Source organism: Harpegnathos saltator, unplaced genomic scaffold (genome assembly GCF_003227715.2).
Source record: "Harpegnathos saltator strain DR-91 unplaced genomic scaffold, Hsal_v8.6 scaffold539, whole genome shotgun sequence".
Classification (NCBI taxonomy): domain Eukaryota; kingdom Metazoa; phylum Arthropoda; class Insecta; order Hymenoptera; family Formicidae; genus Harpegnathos; species Harpegnathos saltator.
This window is the reverse complement of record NW_020230359.1, coordinates 437,798-455,374: the sequence shown is the minus strand read 5'-3', so window position 1 is coordinate 455,374 and position 17,577 is coordinate 437,798. Positions and strand designations below refer to the sequence as shown.

General features: G+C 50.9%; 1 protein-coding gene across 1 annotated transcript; it reads right to left on the bottom strand.

Moving 5' to 3' along the window:
* Positions 1-3,176: 3,176 nt before the first annotated feature.
* Positions 3,177-17,577, bottom strand: LOC105183544 (uncharacterized). Its single transcript, XM_011141771.3, has 8 exons — positions 16,797-17,577; positions 13,466-13,498; positions 12,452-12,517; positions 10,562-10,806; positions 10,135-10,390; positions 9,661-10,042; positions 9,354-9,545; positions 3,177-7,213 (listed from the first exon to the last, which is right to left on the bottom strand). Exons 1-8 carry the CDS (start codon positions 16,872-16,874, stop codon positions 5,175-5,177), a joined length of 3,291 nt encoding a protein of 1,096 aa, XP_011140073.2. The 5' UTR covers positions 16,875-17,577; the 3' UTR covers positions 3,177-5,174.

Below are 17,577 nucleotides of genomic sequence, written 5' to 3'. Positions count from 1 at the left end.
GGTGATTAAATATCAAATCATTCTGAAAAATTTTTTTGAAATTCAACGTGTGAAAAACCGGCGGTAAATACTCGCTCGTAACGTCTATTATACAACGAGGTCAGATAATTGGCTTGTCGTACGCGTGGGAAATCCCCCATTGATTGACTCTTTAAATTCGACGAAATTTCGAGGACTAAAGTACAATCAAAATTTCGACTCAAGTGTAAACGCGTGCGAGATTTTTCCTTCCTCTCTCTCTCTCTCTCTCTCTCTCTCTCTCTCTCTCTCTCTCTCTCTCTCTTTCGAGCGGGTCTCGAGAGAAGATTACCTGCCGGTCTCCTTCGAGACAGATTCGCGACTCCGTTCGCTAAGTGACAGTAACGTAGCCGGAATTGCGACCATTGGGAAGGCTCGGAAGTAATGTGTCATCGTTAAAGGATTGTAAAGGATGTAGGGAGCTGTCTCCCCCTTCGTTTTCTCCCGTTACGCTGCCCGGTACGCCTTTCTACTCCGTGAGAAAGAGATTTAACTTTCTGGAGGAGCGAACGCTACCTCTCGCATCGCGCCGTTAAATCCGATAAATAATCCCAGCCGCAAATTTGAGAGAGGCGGAAGCGGCATCCGTTAGCGCAGCGCTAGCTGATCGCGCCGATCTGCTCTCGGTCGCTTGCGAAGTGACAGTCGGCTTTTGGCTGTCGCGACTCGCGCTCGTTGCGCGAAATCGCCGAGAGTCTCGCTAAACGACGTTTGCGATGGTCCTCGCTATCGGAAGATATCGATTCCTCCCGTGGCCGGGAGAGACGCCGAGGCTTTCGATTCCAAAGTAACGAGGTCCGGTAATGGGACCCGTATGTGTAATTTACCGCGGAACTGAAAGCTTGCGCGCGCGCGCGCACGACCGCCCAGGCTTGTACACACGTACACGCAATGGACGCACTCACTCGCACACATATACTCCAGCATCTATCCACCCACACACACGTCCACGCACGCACGCACACACGAGCGCGCCGTGGTCCTTGATTAAAATTTCTTTAGAGTCCTCCCCCTCACATCCTGCACGGCGTTCGTTTGTCTCTCGCTCGCCTCTCTCGTCCCAGGCGCGGCGCGCTCGTCAACCTCCATGCGGGCTCCAGCAGCAGCAGCAGCAGCAGCAGGACAACGGAGAGGACGCACCTCGATCCGCTTAACGGACAATTAACGTCGGGATCCCGGCGAGGCGTGTAACGAGCACACAATCTCCGAAAAAATTCAACGGCGCGTCTACTTTCGGCGGTCAGCGTCGGGAGAGCGTCGCGTGATTGAATCGCGCGTGCGCGCGCGCGAATTCAGCCGAATCGATTTTACGGGCGATTGTCTTCGGTAAATGAGTTATTTGGCACTCTCCGTCTGATTTCGGAGCATCGCGCGGGGCGGGCGAGAACGTCGTTGCAATTTTGCCGAATTTCGGACACGCGACACGCGCGAAAATCAGCCCGGTGTTTAATTGCGACGATAGTGCGCGCGCGCGCGCGCGACGTTTAAAACGCAAGATTCTTCGGCGCTGCGTCGTCCGTGTCGTCGGAAATTAAACTCGCCGCTGTGAACACGGTCGATTCGAATCTTCGCCGCTGTAGCGGCGATGAGACGCGCGTAATAACTACTCTGTCGGTACACAGCGGGGCGAGAGTGAAAAAGCGAAGGGTGAAAAATCCATGAGAGTCCTACCTCCCCTGCCCCCCGCGTTACGCAGGAAAGAAAGGAGGAATAGAAAATATGCCGGGAAGAATTTTTTAATTAGAAACCCATTTCACCGGACGGGGATACGCGAGCGCGCGCGCGCTTCGGAAGAAGAGAATAAAGAAAGAAAGAGAAAGAGAGAGAGAGAGAGAGAGAGAGGGAGCGAGTGAAATTTAAAAGGGTCGAGAGGCGTTGAAACAAAACTTGCGACACCTTTCCTTATTCGTTCCTCTCCTCGCGGGAGGAACAAGGCGAGGTAACGAGGAGGAATTCGGTGTGTGCGTCTTGTCGTCGCGTTTTCAAGCGTCACGCTCGGCCGCTCCTCGCCCGCAACGAGCTCGAACGAGAATTATTGTCCACCGTCGTTCGCGCTCAGACGTCCATCGTCTCCACCGGTTCTGATTCCCCCCCCCCTCGCCGGTCCATCCGGGGGAAAAACGATCGCTCAGTCTCGGAAAAATGCGTTATGGTGAACGCGGCGATGACTGCATGCGATATGATGCGCGAAAGTAGGTTTTCCGCGGGATTTCGAGCGTACCGAACCAACTCGGGTGCTCGAGGTGAATTGATTAAAATCGAACTGCGCGCGGCGCACACGCTAACAAAGGAGAATTGCGGCACGGAAAGGGTGAAGAGAATGTAGGTGGACGTGTAGATGGAGCGTAGAATGGGGAATGGGCAAACAGAGCGCAATTAACGTGCAACCATTAAATATGTACGCGCGTTGCTACAGCGCGATGCATGTGCGCAGGTCGAGGCAAATACATCGAGTATCGAATACCCTTCCGCGGAAGCACAGAGAGAGAGAGAGAGAGAGAGAGAGAGAGAGAGAGAGAGAGAGAGAGAGAGAGAGAGAGAGAGAGAGAGAGAGAGAACGAGAGAGAGGAAAAGCGAAAGAGAGGTAGAGAGAGAGAGAGGTAGAGAGAGAGAGAGAGAGAGAGAGAGAGAGAGAGAGAGAGCGAGAGAGAGAGAGAGAGAGAGAGAGAGAGAGAGAGAGAGAGAGAGAGAGAGAGAGAGAGAGAGAGAGAGAGAGAGAGAGAGAGAGAGAGAGAGAGAGAGAGCGGGTCTCTTCGCGTAGCCTGTTGGCACAGCCGCTTGATTAGCTCCGCCATATTTACATGTCATTAGCCGATTGTTTGTCCAAGTCGGCAACTCCGCCGCTCTCTCCCTCGTGTCACCGCGGTTTAGCCATTTTTCAACGAGAATATCGGCCATCTCCGATTGAGCGAAACGCATTGCTGCGAACGAGCGTTTGTTCGCCGCGCTGGCGCGGCAGTTCGAGTTAAATGTCGCACGAGCGACGAGTTTAAAATCAAACGAGCGGACGGGCGTAGGAGGGGAGGAATCGAGGAGAACGATCTCTCCAACGCAATATATAGCGAGAGGTGTATACGCACGGAAGTAACATAAACACGGCGTCTCGGCCGCCGAAAAGAGCCGAGGACGCGCGACCGGAGGAAGATCGTGCGTGTGTGTGCTGTTGAGAAGTAGCTTTATTCCATAAAAATACGAATTTCGATCTCAATATCGTTGCCTACATTGCAATAACAACTTTTTTTTTTCTCTTAATTGTATACGCTAATTAAGTGTGAACGTGTGTCGGGCTTTTTTAGCCGGGCGGCGCGACGGCCGGCTAAAAGGAGAGTAAACGTCGAACGCGAAATAAATAGAAAAGAACTGCGCGCAGCTCCACGCGAGACGAAAGTAACGTGACGTGTCGTCGGATAATACATCCTCGTCGCAACATCCTGAACGACGAAGATGGATCCGCCGTTGCGGCTGAAATTCGCTAACGACGAAAAACTCCGGGCTCGTACAATCGTAAACAATCGAGAACGGAACGCAGTCGAGAAAGCTTCCTCGGCGAAAAATTAAACGCAGAAATCTTTGAAAGCCCATCATCGGACGGGTTTGCGCAAAGCGTGTGCACGCGCGACAAGAGAGAAACTGTGAGAAAACAGACTACACACAATAATAAACGATAAATAATGACGAACTTAAAACAACGCGAGGATCTGCGAGGACACGTCGCCGCGCGTCAGAAACGAGAGAAGAAACATCACCGCGCGCTCGCGATGTCAATCCTGTGTCACCTTGAGACGCGCGCTTCGTCGACCGACCTCCGCTCCGCCGTGCACACGCTTCGTGTCGCCGCGCGAACCCTCGTCTCGTATCTCGCATCTCGAACTTTCACCTCGACTATAATAACTTTCGCGAGAACAGGACGCGATCAGTTTCGCGTCGCGCTGCGCCGCGTCGCGTCGCGTCGCGGAACTGAAGCGCCGGACAATGGCCCTTAATGTCTACGCTTTCGATTATGGTAACGAGATTTGATTAGTCGTATTGTTCCTCCGCGGTCGTGCAGAGCTCGACGACGATCAGTCCGCCGCTGATCACTGATCCGCGCGGCGGCGATCCGCGCTCGCAATCGGGATAGATACGATCCCACCTCCTCTCATTTGCCGATATATTGCCGGTTTAAAAAGTACCACTTTTACTTTACTATTAAGGCAGTATGGTAATGTGACTCGTTTTACGTAATAATTAGGCTTCCTCCCGTGTCCTTCGTGCCTTTCCACGCGCCTTCCTCAGCGTCAAACGTAATCGCGCGACACGTCCCCGGGGTCGCGGAATCACGAATATCGCGGTATTGATATATACGCGCCGGCCTGGGCGCGTTTAAGCTGCAAAACGAAACGAATTGCGGACACATACGCCGTGGTGACAAACGCACACGCACACGCACACGCACACGCGCGACAGAATCCCCCTATTAGAGTCGGAGAAGCGATTGCTTTCATCATTCTATATCGCAAACAAACGTCACGTGTACTCAAATTTCCACTGAGAGTACTTGATATATCGCGCGTCGCTCGGTCGAACAATTTTCACGTCGGCGCAACACAAAACCGAGAACGAAGGGTATTAATTTCCGAAGGAAAAACGTCCGCGCGCGCGCGCAATGTCTCTCCTCGATACTTTCATAGGATAGAAATATCGCACGGATTTCTCTTGTTTTCTTTTTTTTTTTCTTCATTTTCTTCCTTTTCTTCCCTTTCTCCGAGAGAGATCGGCGAAATTTCGAAACGACTAGCAACGGTCGATAACGTAACGATAACGTCTCCTTCATCATATCGTATAGGCCACGGTGCAACGGGAGGCGGATGTGGGTGTGATGCGAGATCGTGCCGCTGGAAAACTTGCGCGATGTCCTCCGATCGAACGATCGAACGATCGTTGTAAAATACCTCTAGGATACGACGCGATCGTATACTGATATATAATTGCTATAGGATTACAAGGATCGATTGGCGCGAGGCGCGTCGCTCAACCGCGAACACACACGCGGCTCTTTGAGCGCGAATACGGGAGTAACGATGAGCACGTTCTCGTTGACAGTGTCATTGTCAGTATCAATATAACTAGCCTAACTATATATATATACATATACATATACATATATATATATATATCTAACCAGTGACGGCATCGTCGTCGTCGTCATCGTCGTCGTCATCGGCGTCGACGACGTCGTCGTCATCATCACCTCCGCCCATCGCCGACACATAACGCACCAGCTCCTCTTCCCCCGGAGAGGTGGGATTATCGTTGAGAAGTTCGCATATGTTCTTAGTGATGTGCGAGACCGCGAGACCGTCCGCGCCGTTCATCGCTTGCTCCGGGGTGTCGCTGTGACCGCTGCTGCTGCTGCTGCTGCTGCTGCTGTGGTTGCTGCTGTGGTTGCTACTGTGGTTGCTGCTGTGGTTGCTGCTGCTGCTGCTGCTGTTGCTGTTGCCGCTGCTGCTGCCCCCACCGCTGCTGCTGATGCTGCTCCTACTCGACGGTCTGCCGCCACTGGGTAAGTCTTGTCTCTCGGTGTCAGCCTTATCGTCAGGAACTGAGACCTCATTAAGAAGCTCCGAAAGATTGCTTTGTGCGATAGATAACGCCCCGGCCGCGTCGTCTTTCTGTTTCCTCTCGCGCGACGTCGAGCGGAAAAATAGCTTGGACGATTGCTGCGACTTGACTTGGCGAGCGCGCTCGTAATCGTTGCTCGCCGATGGCGATTGTACGCTCGACGGGCGACAGAGAGGCGACCACTTGGCGGCATCTTTCTCGTGCTTGTCCCTCGGCGGCACCGCGATGTCGCTCGCGGCACCGCGGCTCCGCCGCGTCTCTTCGTCGAGCGAATCCTCGTCGGAGTTGGAGGATGACGTCAACAGTGCAGCGTCAGCGCTAACGCCAGCGTCATCGTAGCGTCGGTCGCATGCGCCCTTTCGGCCGACACTCTCGCCGACACTATCGAGCTCCCTCCCCTCCAGCGCGACCAGCTTGCTCTTGTGTACTAGCTTTGTTCTAAGTGGCGCTGGTATATGCGCTTCTTCCAATTTCACGTGCTCGAAGAACCTCGTGAGGGCTCGTCGCTGGAGCTGGACTGTTGTTGTCGCTGTGGCGCGGCCTGACTGTTCGCGCGACTCCAGCTGCTCGTGCTCCAAACGACAGAGCTGCTGTCGCAAGAGCGGGCAGTCTCGATCGTTTGCGCCGAAGCCTCGTGACTCGCGTGCACGATCGGAGATGATATAGGGCCGGTTATTGCCTGAGAACAGTGAGTGGACGATTGTGCCGGCTCTTGACGACCTGTGCTTGCCAAGACGACCATCGCAGCTCGCTGTTTCCTCTGCTGATGCAAGAGTGGGCTTTGCGATTTGCAAGTGCTCGTCGCTGATCTCGACGCAATCGCTGTAGGATGGGAATAGAGTTTCGGTGGCGGGTCTACCGGATGATTGCTGGCTGATGCAGAATTTACCGCGTGAGAGCTTGGTCCAGGGCTTTCTGCCGTTGATGGTCGCTCGGTCCAACTGGTACTCGGCCGCGACGGGGAGAAGCCCTTCCGAGCCGATAATTCGGTGGAGTGCTGGGATTGCACGGGCGGTCTTCCTCTTACGGTTGTTACGACCGAAGAGCAGGGAATGGGCGACGACGATGCCGGCCTCGAGGGAAGAACTGCAGCCGGACGTGGTCGGCAATTGATAGTTGACAACTGCAGAGTGGCCTTGCTCGTCGGTTTGACCGTCAGCAGGCTGGTCGGACCTTCGACCAGATTCTGTGATTTTTTTAACAATGAGGTATGATTGGTGCTTTTCAGGCTGGGCACTGGTGCCTGGCAGCTGATAGGAGTAGGACATCTGTTCCTCTGCTTGGACGTAGGTGATGCCCGATCGTTGGGGCTGACTGAGAACGACCGGGTTACGGGGTACGACGTCTTGTCGTTGCTCGTTATCGGTGACTGAGGTAAACTTTCCGTCGTCGAATTGCTCGACGTCCGAGGAGGTATTGTCGGAGGTGATTGGGATGAGGAAGGTTGAGGCGGGGAGTTTATTGACGCCGAAGGTAGAGGAGAGGATGCGCTTTTTCTCATTTGCATCAACTTTATGAAGTCCACTAGACGTTTGATAGACCTCTGAGTCTTCTCCTGCTTTCCCATTAGCTCCTGACGCAAGCGTTGTTGCAACTATCGAAAAAATAAGAAAATTAATTGTTAGTACTTGTATAAAGAGAAAAAAAAACTATGAAAATATAGGGAAAATTCTTTGACGAAATTAGCGAAAACCTAGGGATTCTGTGCTCAACTTTCAGTCTAGTTACACTCGCTTGATATTTCTATATGTGTGTGTATGTGTATACATGTATGTGTCATTTGTTTGCACAGTCCGTGAGTGCAAGTCTTTTGTACTCTAAAAGCCGTAGCGGCGCCATCTTAAATTTGTTAGAAAACTCTCTCAAAATACTGTGGCGACGCCTTTCGGATTACAAATCAATTTTCAAACTAGCGCCAACTAGTTGTTCTTTCTCGTGTGAGAGAAGTAAAAACTAGTTTTCCTTGCAGTTTTTGTCAGTCGTCAGTACATTTTTTATGAATAAACATGCGCTGAGTGTTACACTGAACGACCAGCTTGTTAGGAATATCTATTAAGTAACTTATTATAGATTCTCTCTCAGTCGTTCCTTCGTTTCTCTTCGTGTATATATACTCTACATGTATATACACGGAGAATTCCTAACAAATCGATTGCTCAGTGTCATTTGCACAAACATGATATATCTTCGATAAATGAGAAATAGAGACTACTTTGAAAAGTATCAACAGAGATATTAATATGTGCATATGACAATGAAAACTGCTTTTCCCATACGGGGATAACTTACGAACGTAAATTAAAACTAAATAAGAATATTTTTCTGAGAAGGGACAATAAAAGGTATGTACGTATTAAATTTTGTGTTTTCTTCCAAGATAGTAACAACAAAGCCGAAATTTCATCTGAATACAGACATTGCGCAACTTACAAACACGATAATAAAAGTTTCGATTTATCTATCTGCATAAAGTGAAATATTCATAATTCAAATATTCGTATAATTGTCGATCAGATTCGTGTTTCATTCGCGGAACGCGAGTCCACATGATGCAAGTGCACATGATCAATAGTATCGTTCGCGTCTCTGAATCGCAAGTTGAGCAGTCTGTAATCATATAAGTTATATTTTTGCAGGTACAGTAAACAAATCACACATAATTTACGGATCAGTTCCTAAAAAAACAAAGCTAACGAACAGACATACAAATCATAATGATAAAATTTCGTTTCCGAAAGACTGGTCGATCCTGTAAATTTCTCATCCTATTTTTTTTTTATATTATTGTCCATTTCTATATTTTTCTTTATTTTCGTTTCAAACAACTGGATCTGACCTATCTTTCTAGATATGCCAAATATAGGCAACAACATAAGGAAAAACGCAGACATCTTGCAGGTTTTATATGAAATGAAAATAAAGGATGGAGAATGTTTGGAATTTACGCGATTCGATCAACTGAGGAGCATTCCAAAAGAAAGTAAACTTTGTAATTTGTCTCTACGCAGGCCACAGGACGAACCTGGAGTGACTGGCCGAGTAGTTGTGAGCGTTTTTCCAACTCGTAGACCTGCAATCTCAGATCCGAGTTTCGCTCGTGCAGCTCATATCTTTCTCTCTCTTTCTCCTCTGCAAGATATTTCGCGTTCAATACACAGGTTGTTTTTTTAGTGTCCTATCGTGGACGATCGACCAAAAAGTTCTTCCTAATTGTAAATTCTTCGGCCGTATTCGAGAAGCCGGTTTCACACGCGGACACTTCTTCCGGCATGCTGCTCTCTCGTTTATTCAGCGTGCGTGCCTACGCTCAATTAAGTCTGCGGCAACGCTGCGATACCTCGTTGTATGTTAAATCTAGAAGTTATGGGCTTATGTTATACAAATTCCTCTGTTCGTAGTTAAAATAATGCGCCTGTACCGCCTATCGGTACTTTGTGACTTTATCACGACCAAGTTTTCATATTGTTTTGCATTTCGATTTGCATTATACTCTATGCTCAATCATAGGTATCGAGAATTGGCCGATTTTACAGCAACAAAAACTTTCAAATTGCTGTCGCGACGTCGAATTAACGTCTACACCCGCAACGTCGTATTAACGTCTACGGAATCAAGAACTTTTTTGTCAATCACACGCTTTGTCTTTTTGGAGGAAGATTTCCTCTTACTGCTAGAGGAAGCTTTCCTCTTACGCTTAGAGGAAGATTTCCTTTTGTAAACAGAGGACGATTTACCGAGCTTGTCACCCTTCAGTGGCAGCTTCTCTCCATCCATCCGTTCCCCACCCTCGGCTTCTTCTTGCTTTTGTACGTTTTTCCTCGAGCGTACTAGTATTGCACATTTGGGGCACGTGCTGGGTGGAGCCGGCATGGTATGGCAGGTGACGTGATAGCTCCTTGAGCAAATCTCGCATACAGTTAACGGGCCTGCAAAAAGATGACGAATCTTTGTACGATTGTTCGTACGTGGTAGATCGCTGTCCCTCCGTCAATCTCATTAGTGTCGATAATGTACCTAAGACTGATGGGATCTTATACTGACCTGAGCTTTTGTTCCTACAAGTGATACATACAACGGACTCGTTCTCGATTCTCTCGATGGTCAAGCTAGACGGCAATCCCGGTAAGTGGACAGTCTTGCCACCTATCTGAATGGTTTTGGCACCGGTCACGGACGATTGCGTCTGCTTGTCTTCGATTTTGTTCTTGTTCACGAAGACTTTGCTGTCGGCGTTTCTCAGAATATTCGGTCTAGTGTTGGACTTTTGGACCGGGATCAGCTTCGTTATCGCACGAGCTTGCTGCGAGGTAGATTTGGTTGCTTGAGCTTTGCTGGGTGGCGGCGACGGGCCGTTCATACGAGCAGCTTGTCGGGTGTGAGGCGCGTTTCCGGATTGCATGTAGGATTGCTTTTTCTGCCGCTTCTGAAACACCCATTCAAGTATCGATACTGACTTGTGCTGATAAAGTTATTCTGTGCTACAAACGAGAGCGTCGATGTGTGTCTTCTACTTACGGCCGGTTGCTCCACCATGGAATATACAAAATGTGGGTTCGCCGTGCTGCGACGTTTCCTCTCCGCTCTCTTGTTTTGGAGCTCCAAAGCTATCTCCTTGGTAATAAGCTCGAGAGTACGCAGGAAGAATTCCTTATTCATAATCTCGTCCTCATATTCTTCCTTCGTCTCCTCTTTCTTGTTGGAATTCTCATCCATTGGCACTTCAACGATGTCATCTTCACCGGAGGCGGTTCCCACTGAGCTAGGACTTCGTCTGTAAAAGAAATTCCAACGTCCAAGAGATTCCAATATCTTCGTAAAACATTAAGTAATTAGCGGTAGCAAACACCAAGCGATTTTTCCGAGATCCGTTTAGAAAAATCTTCGCTTTTGATCGATATTGCGCGTGTGCGCGCGTGCGCTTGCACGTTCAGGGCAAACTTACTTCGCGCAATCATTATTTTGCACCGGTGAGGGAACATCGCCGTTCGTAACAACCTCCTCGTAGTACTCCTTCGAAGGTTTCGTTTCGAAACCGTTGGCGACCGTCTCGTGCTTCGTCTCGTTGTTATTCGTGATATGATTGTTGTTGTTCAAGTTCCAGATAGAAGCTATAGAAACTTTCGGCCCGTTCGGGCCGTCCGCTGCAACGCTCTGCACCGCTTTGCGCAGCCGCTCCACGATTTGCTTCTGCGTATTAGAAATCAGGGAGACACGTATATATATATGCATATACACACACACACACACACACACACATATAGCGAGTCAACCATCAGAAATTTCTAAAAAAGAAAAAAAAAAGTCTTTTAGAAGCAGCCGTCATATGAGCCGGCAAAGTAGGTAGACTTGATGCGCTCGAGCGAAGCGCGACGCGTGCATCACCCCTGGACGTTCGAACGAAGTTGCGTCACAGGGCTTGTTCATTCATGCGACAATTTTCAGGAAAGGTACAACAAAACATACGCACACGATGATGCAACGAAATCTTGGACGTTACGCGCGGTTACGCGGTTGAAGTTGCGAAACCGACGCGCTGTTTATTCTAAGTTTCAAGCTCAATTTCTACGCGATGCAGGCAAGCTCGCGCTACTTTCAAAGTAGGGAGCGGAGAGGGAGGGAGGGAGAGAGAGAGAGAGAGAGAGAGACAGAGTGCTCGCACAATTATTTTAAAAAAGCCAGCAGAAACACGAATAAACAGGCAGACGTGCTGCGTGCGGCACGTGGAGGTCACCGTCACGAAGACGCAAACGAGCGAAAAAGATGCGGAGATTTTGTAAAGAGCCGAAAACGTTTCCGCAGGACATTTTATTGATTTTGAGCCCCTCCGTCTCTCTGCCTGCCGGCTTCTCTCCTTCGCTCCAAGTTGCTCTCGCTCCTTCTTTCTGAATTGTCGCCTCCCAACCTCCCTCATCTGCTCACCCTGCGCTCTCCCCGCCCCCCGCCCCCTCCCTCCTGGCGCCCCCGGCACGGTCGCGCATCACGCTTTCCCGCTCTCGCAGCCTCTACGTATTATCCGTCTGTCCCCGTTCGTTGCGCGTTCCCGACTATTTATCTCGCTTGTTATCAACGATGCCGCGCGCGCGCGCGCGCGCGATCGAAGGAAAAAGAACGTCGCCGAAGCGGAGGCGCGTTGAAAAGGGACGCGTCGCTGCAGGGTACAAATATAACACCGCGCGCGGGAGCACCGATAAACGCCGGGCGGGCCGCGCGCGTGTCCGACTTAATCCGCGGAATAATGAGGAGGATCTCCCCCGATCGTGCGCGTTTTGCCAGGAATCTCGTAGCCGCGATTTATTAACCCCGTATCCGCTTTCGCCCGTCATCCCGGGGATCTCTTTCTTGCGAGACTCTCGCGCCGCGCGGAGTTTCAACACACACCGTCGTGACTGGGCGATAATCGATTATATTTCGTTGCTTGCGTTCTGCCACGCGAGCGATAGCGTAATTGCGACGCGATAAGAGTCGTTGCTTGGCAAAAGTTGAGCAAAGCGCGCGCCCAAGTTTCCGCCGTGCAACAGACGACGCCCATATTAATAACAACCTTGATCGATAATACGCGTTACACGGAGAATTGTGTTGTGACGTGGCGTCTCACGACAGCGATATTAGGAAAAAACGAGAGGAGAGAGGGGGTGTTAGCCCCTCTCCCGCTGTGTCTCCTGTGTCGGCGCGATCGCGCGATCGATTTGTGTCGGAGGACAGCTCGCGGAAGCATCGCCGAGGTCTCGCGCGATGAGAACTCGGGAGAGAGAGAGAGAGAGAGAACACGAAGCACCATCGCGGACATGCGAGAGCGGGGCGACGAGTTGAGACGAATCAATCGTCCGCTTACCTGGCATTTTCCCAAAGAAAGGATATGCAGCTGAATCTTTTCCTTCCGGCTGTGAATGTCCGAGTTCTGTAACGAAGCGCATCGTATCGATTAAATGAGCGCTCGAGCGCGGACGCGAGCGCCGACTCGGCTCGATTATTATTCAATGGTGTATCGAAAAAAACATGAATGTTCGAATGGATCGTTGAGGTCGTATTTTTACGTCGCAACACGGAAGTCCGTGAAGTCGTCATCGCGCGCGGTAATTAAAGCAGACGCTGTTAAAAACGTCGCGACGCTTGCGCGCACGCCTGACAGCGCTATTGATGCGCGCAATGAACAAAGATCCTAATTATAAGTCCGAGCAATAAAGCTGAGAGATCGGAGAATCACTGGCGGATTACGCGCGCGTCGGGCGCGTTGCTGCTGCTGCTGCTGCTGCTGCTGCTATTATTATTATTATTATTATTATTCTTCATTATTTTCTCACACAGGGCGCTCCGAGACGCCCTGACGGGATTCGACATATTGATCGGCCGGCCGGATCGACCGTGAACATTTACGTAAACAGCCCGGGTAGGAAAGTTTCTTTTAATATGCGTGTCCAGCACTAGTTGGCACGAGACGGCCAAACGTCTGGCCGAAGTTTGTTGTACGACACGGGGCTTAGCGGAATTTCAAAGGCACACGTCCGCGCGACTCGAGCTCCTCTCTCTCGCCGTATCGATTGTTCCGTGAATCTCTCGCGCGCGCTGTAATTCGCGAGCGCACGCGTCTCCTCCTCCGCTCGGTGTCTCTCGCGAAATCGCTCGTGATGCTGCAGCAGCAGCAGAGAAAGAGAGAGAGAGAGACAGAGAGAGAGAGAGAGAGAGAGAGAGAAAGAGAGAGAGAGAGAGAGAGAGAGAGAGACAGAGAGAGAGAGAGAGAGAGAGAGAGAGAGAGAGAGAGAGAGAGAGAGAGAGAGAGAGAGAGAGAGAGAGAGGGAGAGAGAGAGAGAGCAGGAGGCTCCCTCTCCTCGGCAGGGGATATACTTACGTTCGGGTCGTTCTTCAGCTTCACCACGCACATCTGCAATGCAAGCGAAAACGGCGACGATTAATAATCGAACGGGTGCGAACAGACGCCGTACCGGGGCGTCTCGCAGTTTCGCCGCCGAGCGGTGCCGTAATGCGGAATCGCGTCCGATAGAGAGAGAGAGAGAGAGAGAGAGAGAGAGAGAGAAAAAGAGAGGATGGGCTGAATAATTCAGCGACATCCGCGCGAGGACCAACCCGCGACGCGTGTCTGACCGAGCGGGGTGCGCGCGCGCGCGCGCGCGCGAGCGAGCGTCGCCATATCGCGTCCTGCCAGGCCCGCTAATAACTGTCGTTAATTGATGAAGACGCGCGTTCGAATGTTTCGCGCGTCTCGCCGACTTCGCCGCAAATTCGCGCTTTCCACGGCAATCGCGGCGACACGGCGGAACGGGACTTGTGTATTCAGCGCACTGACGCGGCGGATATCACTCGCGGTTAATTGCGTCTGATATTAATTGCGCCGGAACGTCACGACGCGGAAAGGCGCGACTTTCGAGAGGAAGTTCCGCCGCAAACGGCGGAAAAGCAGCTCGCTATCAATTCGGCTCTCGCGTCGTGCGCGCGCGCGCGCGGAAAATAGCCGTGTGACTTGCTCTTCTTTCTTTCTCCTTTTCTTCCTTTCTTTCTTTTTTTTTTCTTTTTTGAGTACGACACGACTCGACTCGGCAGCCGACACGGGCAATTTGTCAATGCTGTGAGCGAGCCGAACGAGTCTCGTCTCGTTCTCCTCGGCGAATAAAGAATTAATCAAAGACCGGGCGAGGTAGTCGACATGCGCGCAAAAGTAGGAGAGAACGACCTCGTCAACATTTTCGCAGTAAAAGTAAACCAAGCGCGACTCGGCGACTCGGGAAGCTCCCCGGTCGCGAGTATCGACTAGGCACCTGTCCCTCACCGACGAAATGCGCGAACTTTGATTACATAAATCGCGCTCAGCGATTACGAAACCGCGACATTGTTTCCCCCTCGATGCGTCCCGAAGCCCCTGCGACAATTTTGTGACGATTGCGATTTCTGTGGAAGAAAAACGTACAAATAACGGGAGACTCGGGAGAGGGAAGGGGGGGCGGAGAGTCGACGCGTCGTTTATCGATACTCATTTCGTCCCAATTCTTCCGGTGGAAACAGCCGTCTGTAGCCCGAAGGCGATAAATGCACTTGCATTTATCGCATCGTCGAGAAACTTCGCCGCGACCTCGTGGGAAAGGATTAAAAGCGTTCCGGGTAATTCAGAAAGTATCGATTGTCCGTCGAGGACGTCGTTGGCGAATTTGAGACGGCCGTTTAATTGAATGCGCAAACTTCGGGGCGCTCTGTCCCGCTTAATAAGCGCGATTAATAAGAGTTAATTTTCAGAAATGTTCAGCCCGCCGCTGAAACAGCGCCGGCGACATTGTGGTCGCCGGTGCGCTTATAAGCATGTCGGGTGTCGTCTTTGCGTGAGACTCACTTTGCGTGAGACGACTCTGCCGGGTAATATATCAATAAGAATGATAACGACAATACCGACAATAAGAGAAAGTTGCAAGGAAAGAAAAAGTTGCAACTGCAAAATGCAACGTCTGGAAATTGCTAGGATCTGGCTGGGAATCTCCTTTGTTCGAAAACGTAAGCTTATTTAAGCGTGCATATAGTTCTCTTAAGGAACTGCGGGACTTCTCTTTCGAAGAGATTTTGAAAGACAAGCGCGAGCAGTACCATTTACCTATTGGTATCGTTTCTAAAAATGTCGAAATGAAGAAAAGGCAAGGGAACCAACGTTCGCTTTTTCTTTGTTACCTGCTTTTGTTACGGATATGTTATAACTATAAAACCTTTGCGCTGAAAAAGTTTTCGGACATGCGAACATCATTAATCTTATTTAAGAAATGTATGAGAAATGACCGAAATTTCCCGAAATGAGAAAAACATCACAAACAGTCAGTGGACAACGTTAACGGACTGTTCCCGTTAGCTATGCACGTGGTTTCTACAATGATGCAAGATTTTCTTTATACGGCAGGCGGGAGAGAAACACGAGGACGAGGAGAAAAACCGAAGTTTATTTTCCAAAAGTCACGGGAATATATGCAGAGTAACGAACAATTAGCAACTTGACCTTCACCCCTCTCGTCATCCGCGCAACTTTCGTCGACTTGCTTTCCCGTCGTGCTTTTTGTGCTTCGAAATGCCAGGAAGTAAAAGTTCTTATATTTCTTACGTACGTGTCCTAAAATCTCTCTCAAACGAAGGTCTCACCTTCGTTCAGCAGACGCAACGTCTAAGTCTGCGACAAAAGGGTGACAATTAGCAAACCGATCTCGGTCGCTTCTCCGTACTCCGGTACAGAAACACAAGAGACGTGAGACTTTCGGCGTCGCTTTTGTCAGATAAGCGGAGCGATCAACAAGTTTTCGGTGGCGAGTCTCGCCGTCGGCGATTTAATACGCTCGCAAAACTCGAACTGCTAACTCGATTCTCGACGTAGCGCGACGAATATCTAGAATTTCTAGAACGCCAAACGATTCCAAACGAACGAAAGCTACGCGCACGAGAAAGAAAGAGACGGACAGAGGGAGAGTGTGAGTGAGAAAGAGAGATAGAGAGAGAGAGAGTTTGATAAGCGACAATGGGGAGGAGGGAGAGCGACAGCGAACGGGTGAGTGAGCAAGCGAGAACGAGCGAGGAGGGGGGGGGAGAAAGAGAGAAGGACGAATGTAAATTGAAAGAAAGAAAGAAAGAAAGGAAGGGCTACAAGGACGCGCTCAATCGGAAATGAAACTTTCATCTCGCTTTCCGCGTCGATTTTCGTACGGCACTTCTCGCATCGTCACGTAACACCCGGGAGTGTTATACTATCGCGAGCGCGAGCGGACGATCGCGGGCGCGCTTAAATTATCCGCAGAAGACGCTAGCGGATCTATCGTTCGAGTTGTCTCGAGCGATCGATCTATCGCAGCGGTCGCAGCCTCGGACGGCTAGACGGACGGACGGGGGCCGGCCCTACGCGGAAGACCGAGAAAGAGAGAAAGAGAGAAAGAGAGAGAGAGAGAGAGAGAGAGAGAGAGAGAGAGAGAGAGAGAGAGAGAGAATAAAAAGTTGGCGATGAAAGAAACGACGGGCGAAGTTTGACGACGACTCGCGACAATGTAACCGCGCGTTCTTTACGCGACTCTTTACTCGTCCCTTAACCCCACATCAGGGCCCGTCTCGATCGCTATCGACACACGCGTGCATACACACACACACACACACACACACATACATACACACATAGCATTGCGCTCTCGCTCCCTCTTTCTCTTTCTCACCTGATGCTCCCATATCGCTTTTCTCAGTTTGTTTTGCATGGAGTTCACTTCCTCCTGCATAGCTTTCGGGATCTCCATCCTTCCGCGGCAGGTGGTTCGCCCACGACCTGGTCCTCAAGAATCGCCAACAGCAACTGTGGCGACGGCGGCGGCGGTGGCGGCGGCAACCTCTCGCCTGTGTGTATCTCCGATACGTCAGGCGGGAGCGAACGAGGACGCGACACAACGGCGGCGAGAGAGTTCGCACGCTGCTAGTCCGTTCGTGAATCAACTCCGGCGCGACGCGTTACGCGAGCGGCGACGACGGTGGCGGCGACGCGTCCTGATTGTCCGCTCGCGAGTTGCTTCGCGTCCGTCGAAAGTTGGGCCGCTCGCGCACGTCGGTCCGCTTCGAACTTCGGCCGCTTCGTCTCTGCGAGCTGAGCGACGATGCGCTTCGCTTCGAACGCGCCACGAGTATCGCCCTCTCTCTCGCTCTTTATCCCTACCTTCCCTCACCCCACTCGCGTCTGCTGCCGTCGTTACTTTCTCTGTCTCTTTCTGTCGCGCGCGCACGACTCGCCCAAGTACGAATCACAGAGCACCGAAGAAGCAGACTGGTCTCATGCGGCGCACGCACTGCGCGTACGCAAACGCACCTTACGTACGCACGGCTCTTTTGCACTTCCCGCTTGCGGACTACGCGCTTTGTAATCTGATTCGCACACCGGAATAAATCTCTCGTCCGCTCTCGTTGTCGCCGTCGTCGCCGTCGTCGCTGTCGTCGCCGTCGTCGCCGTCG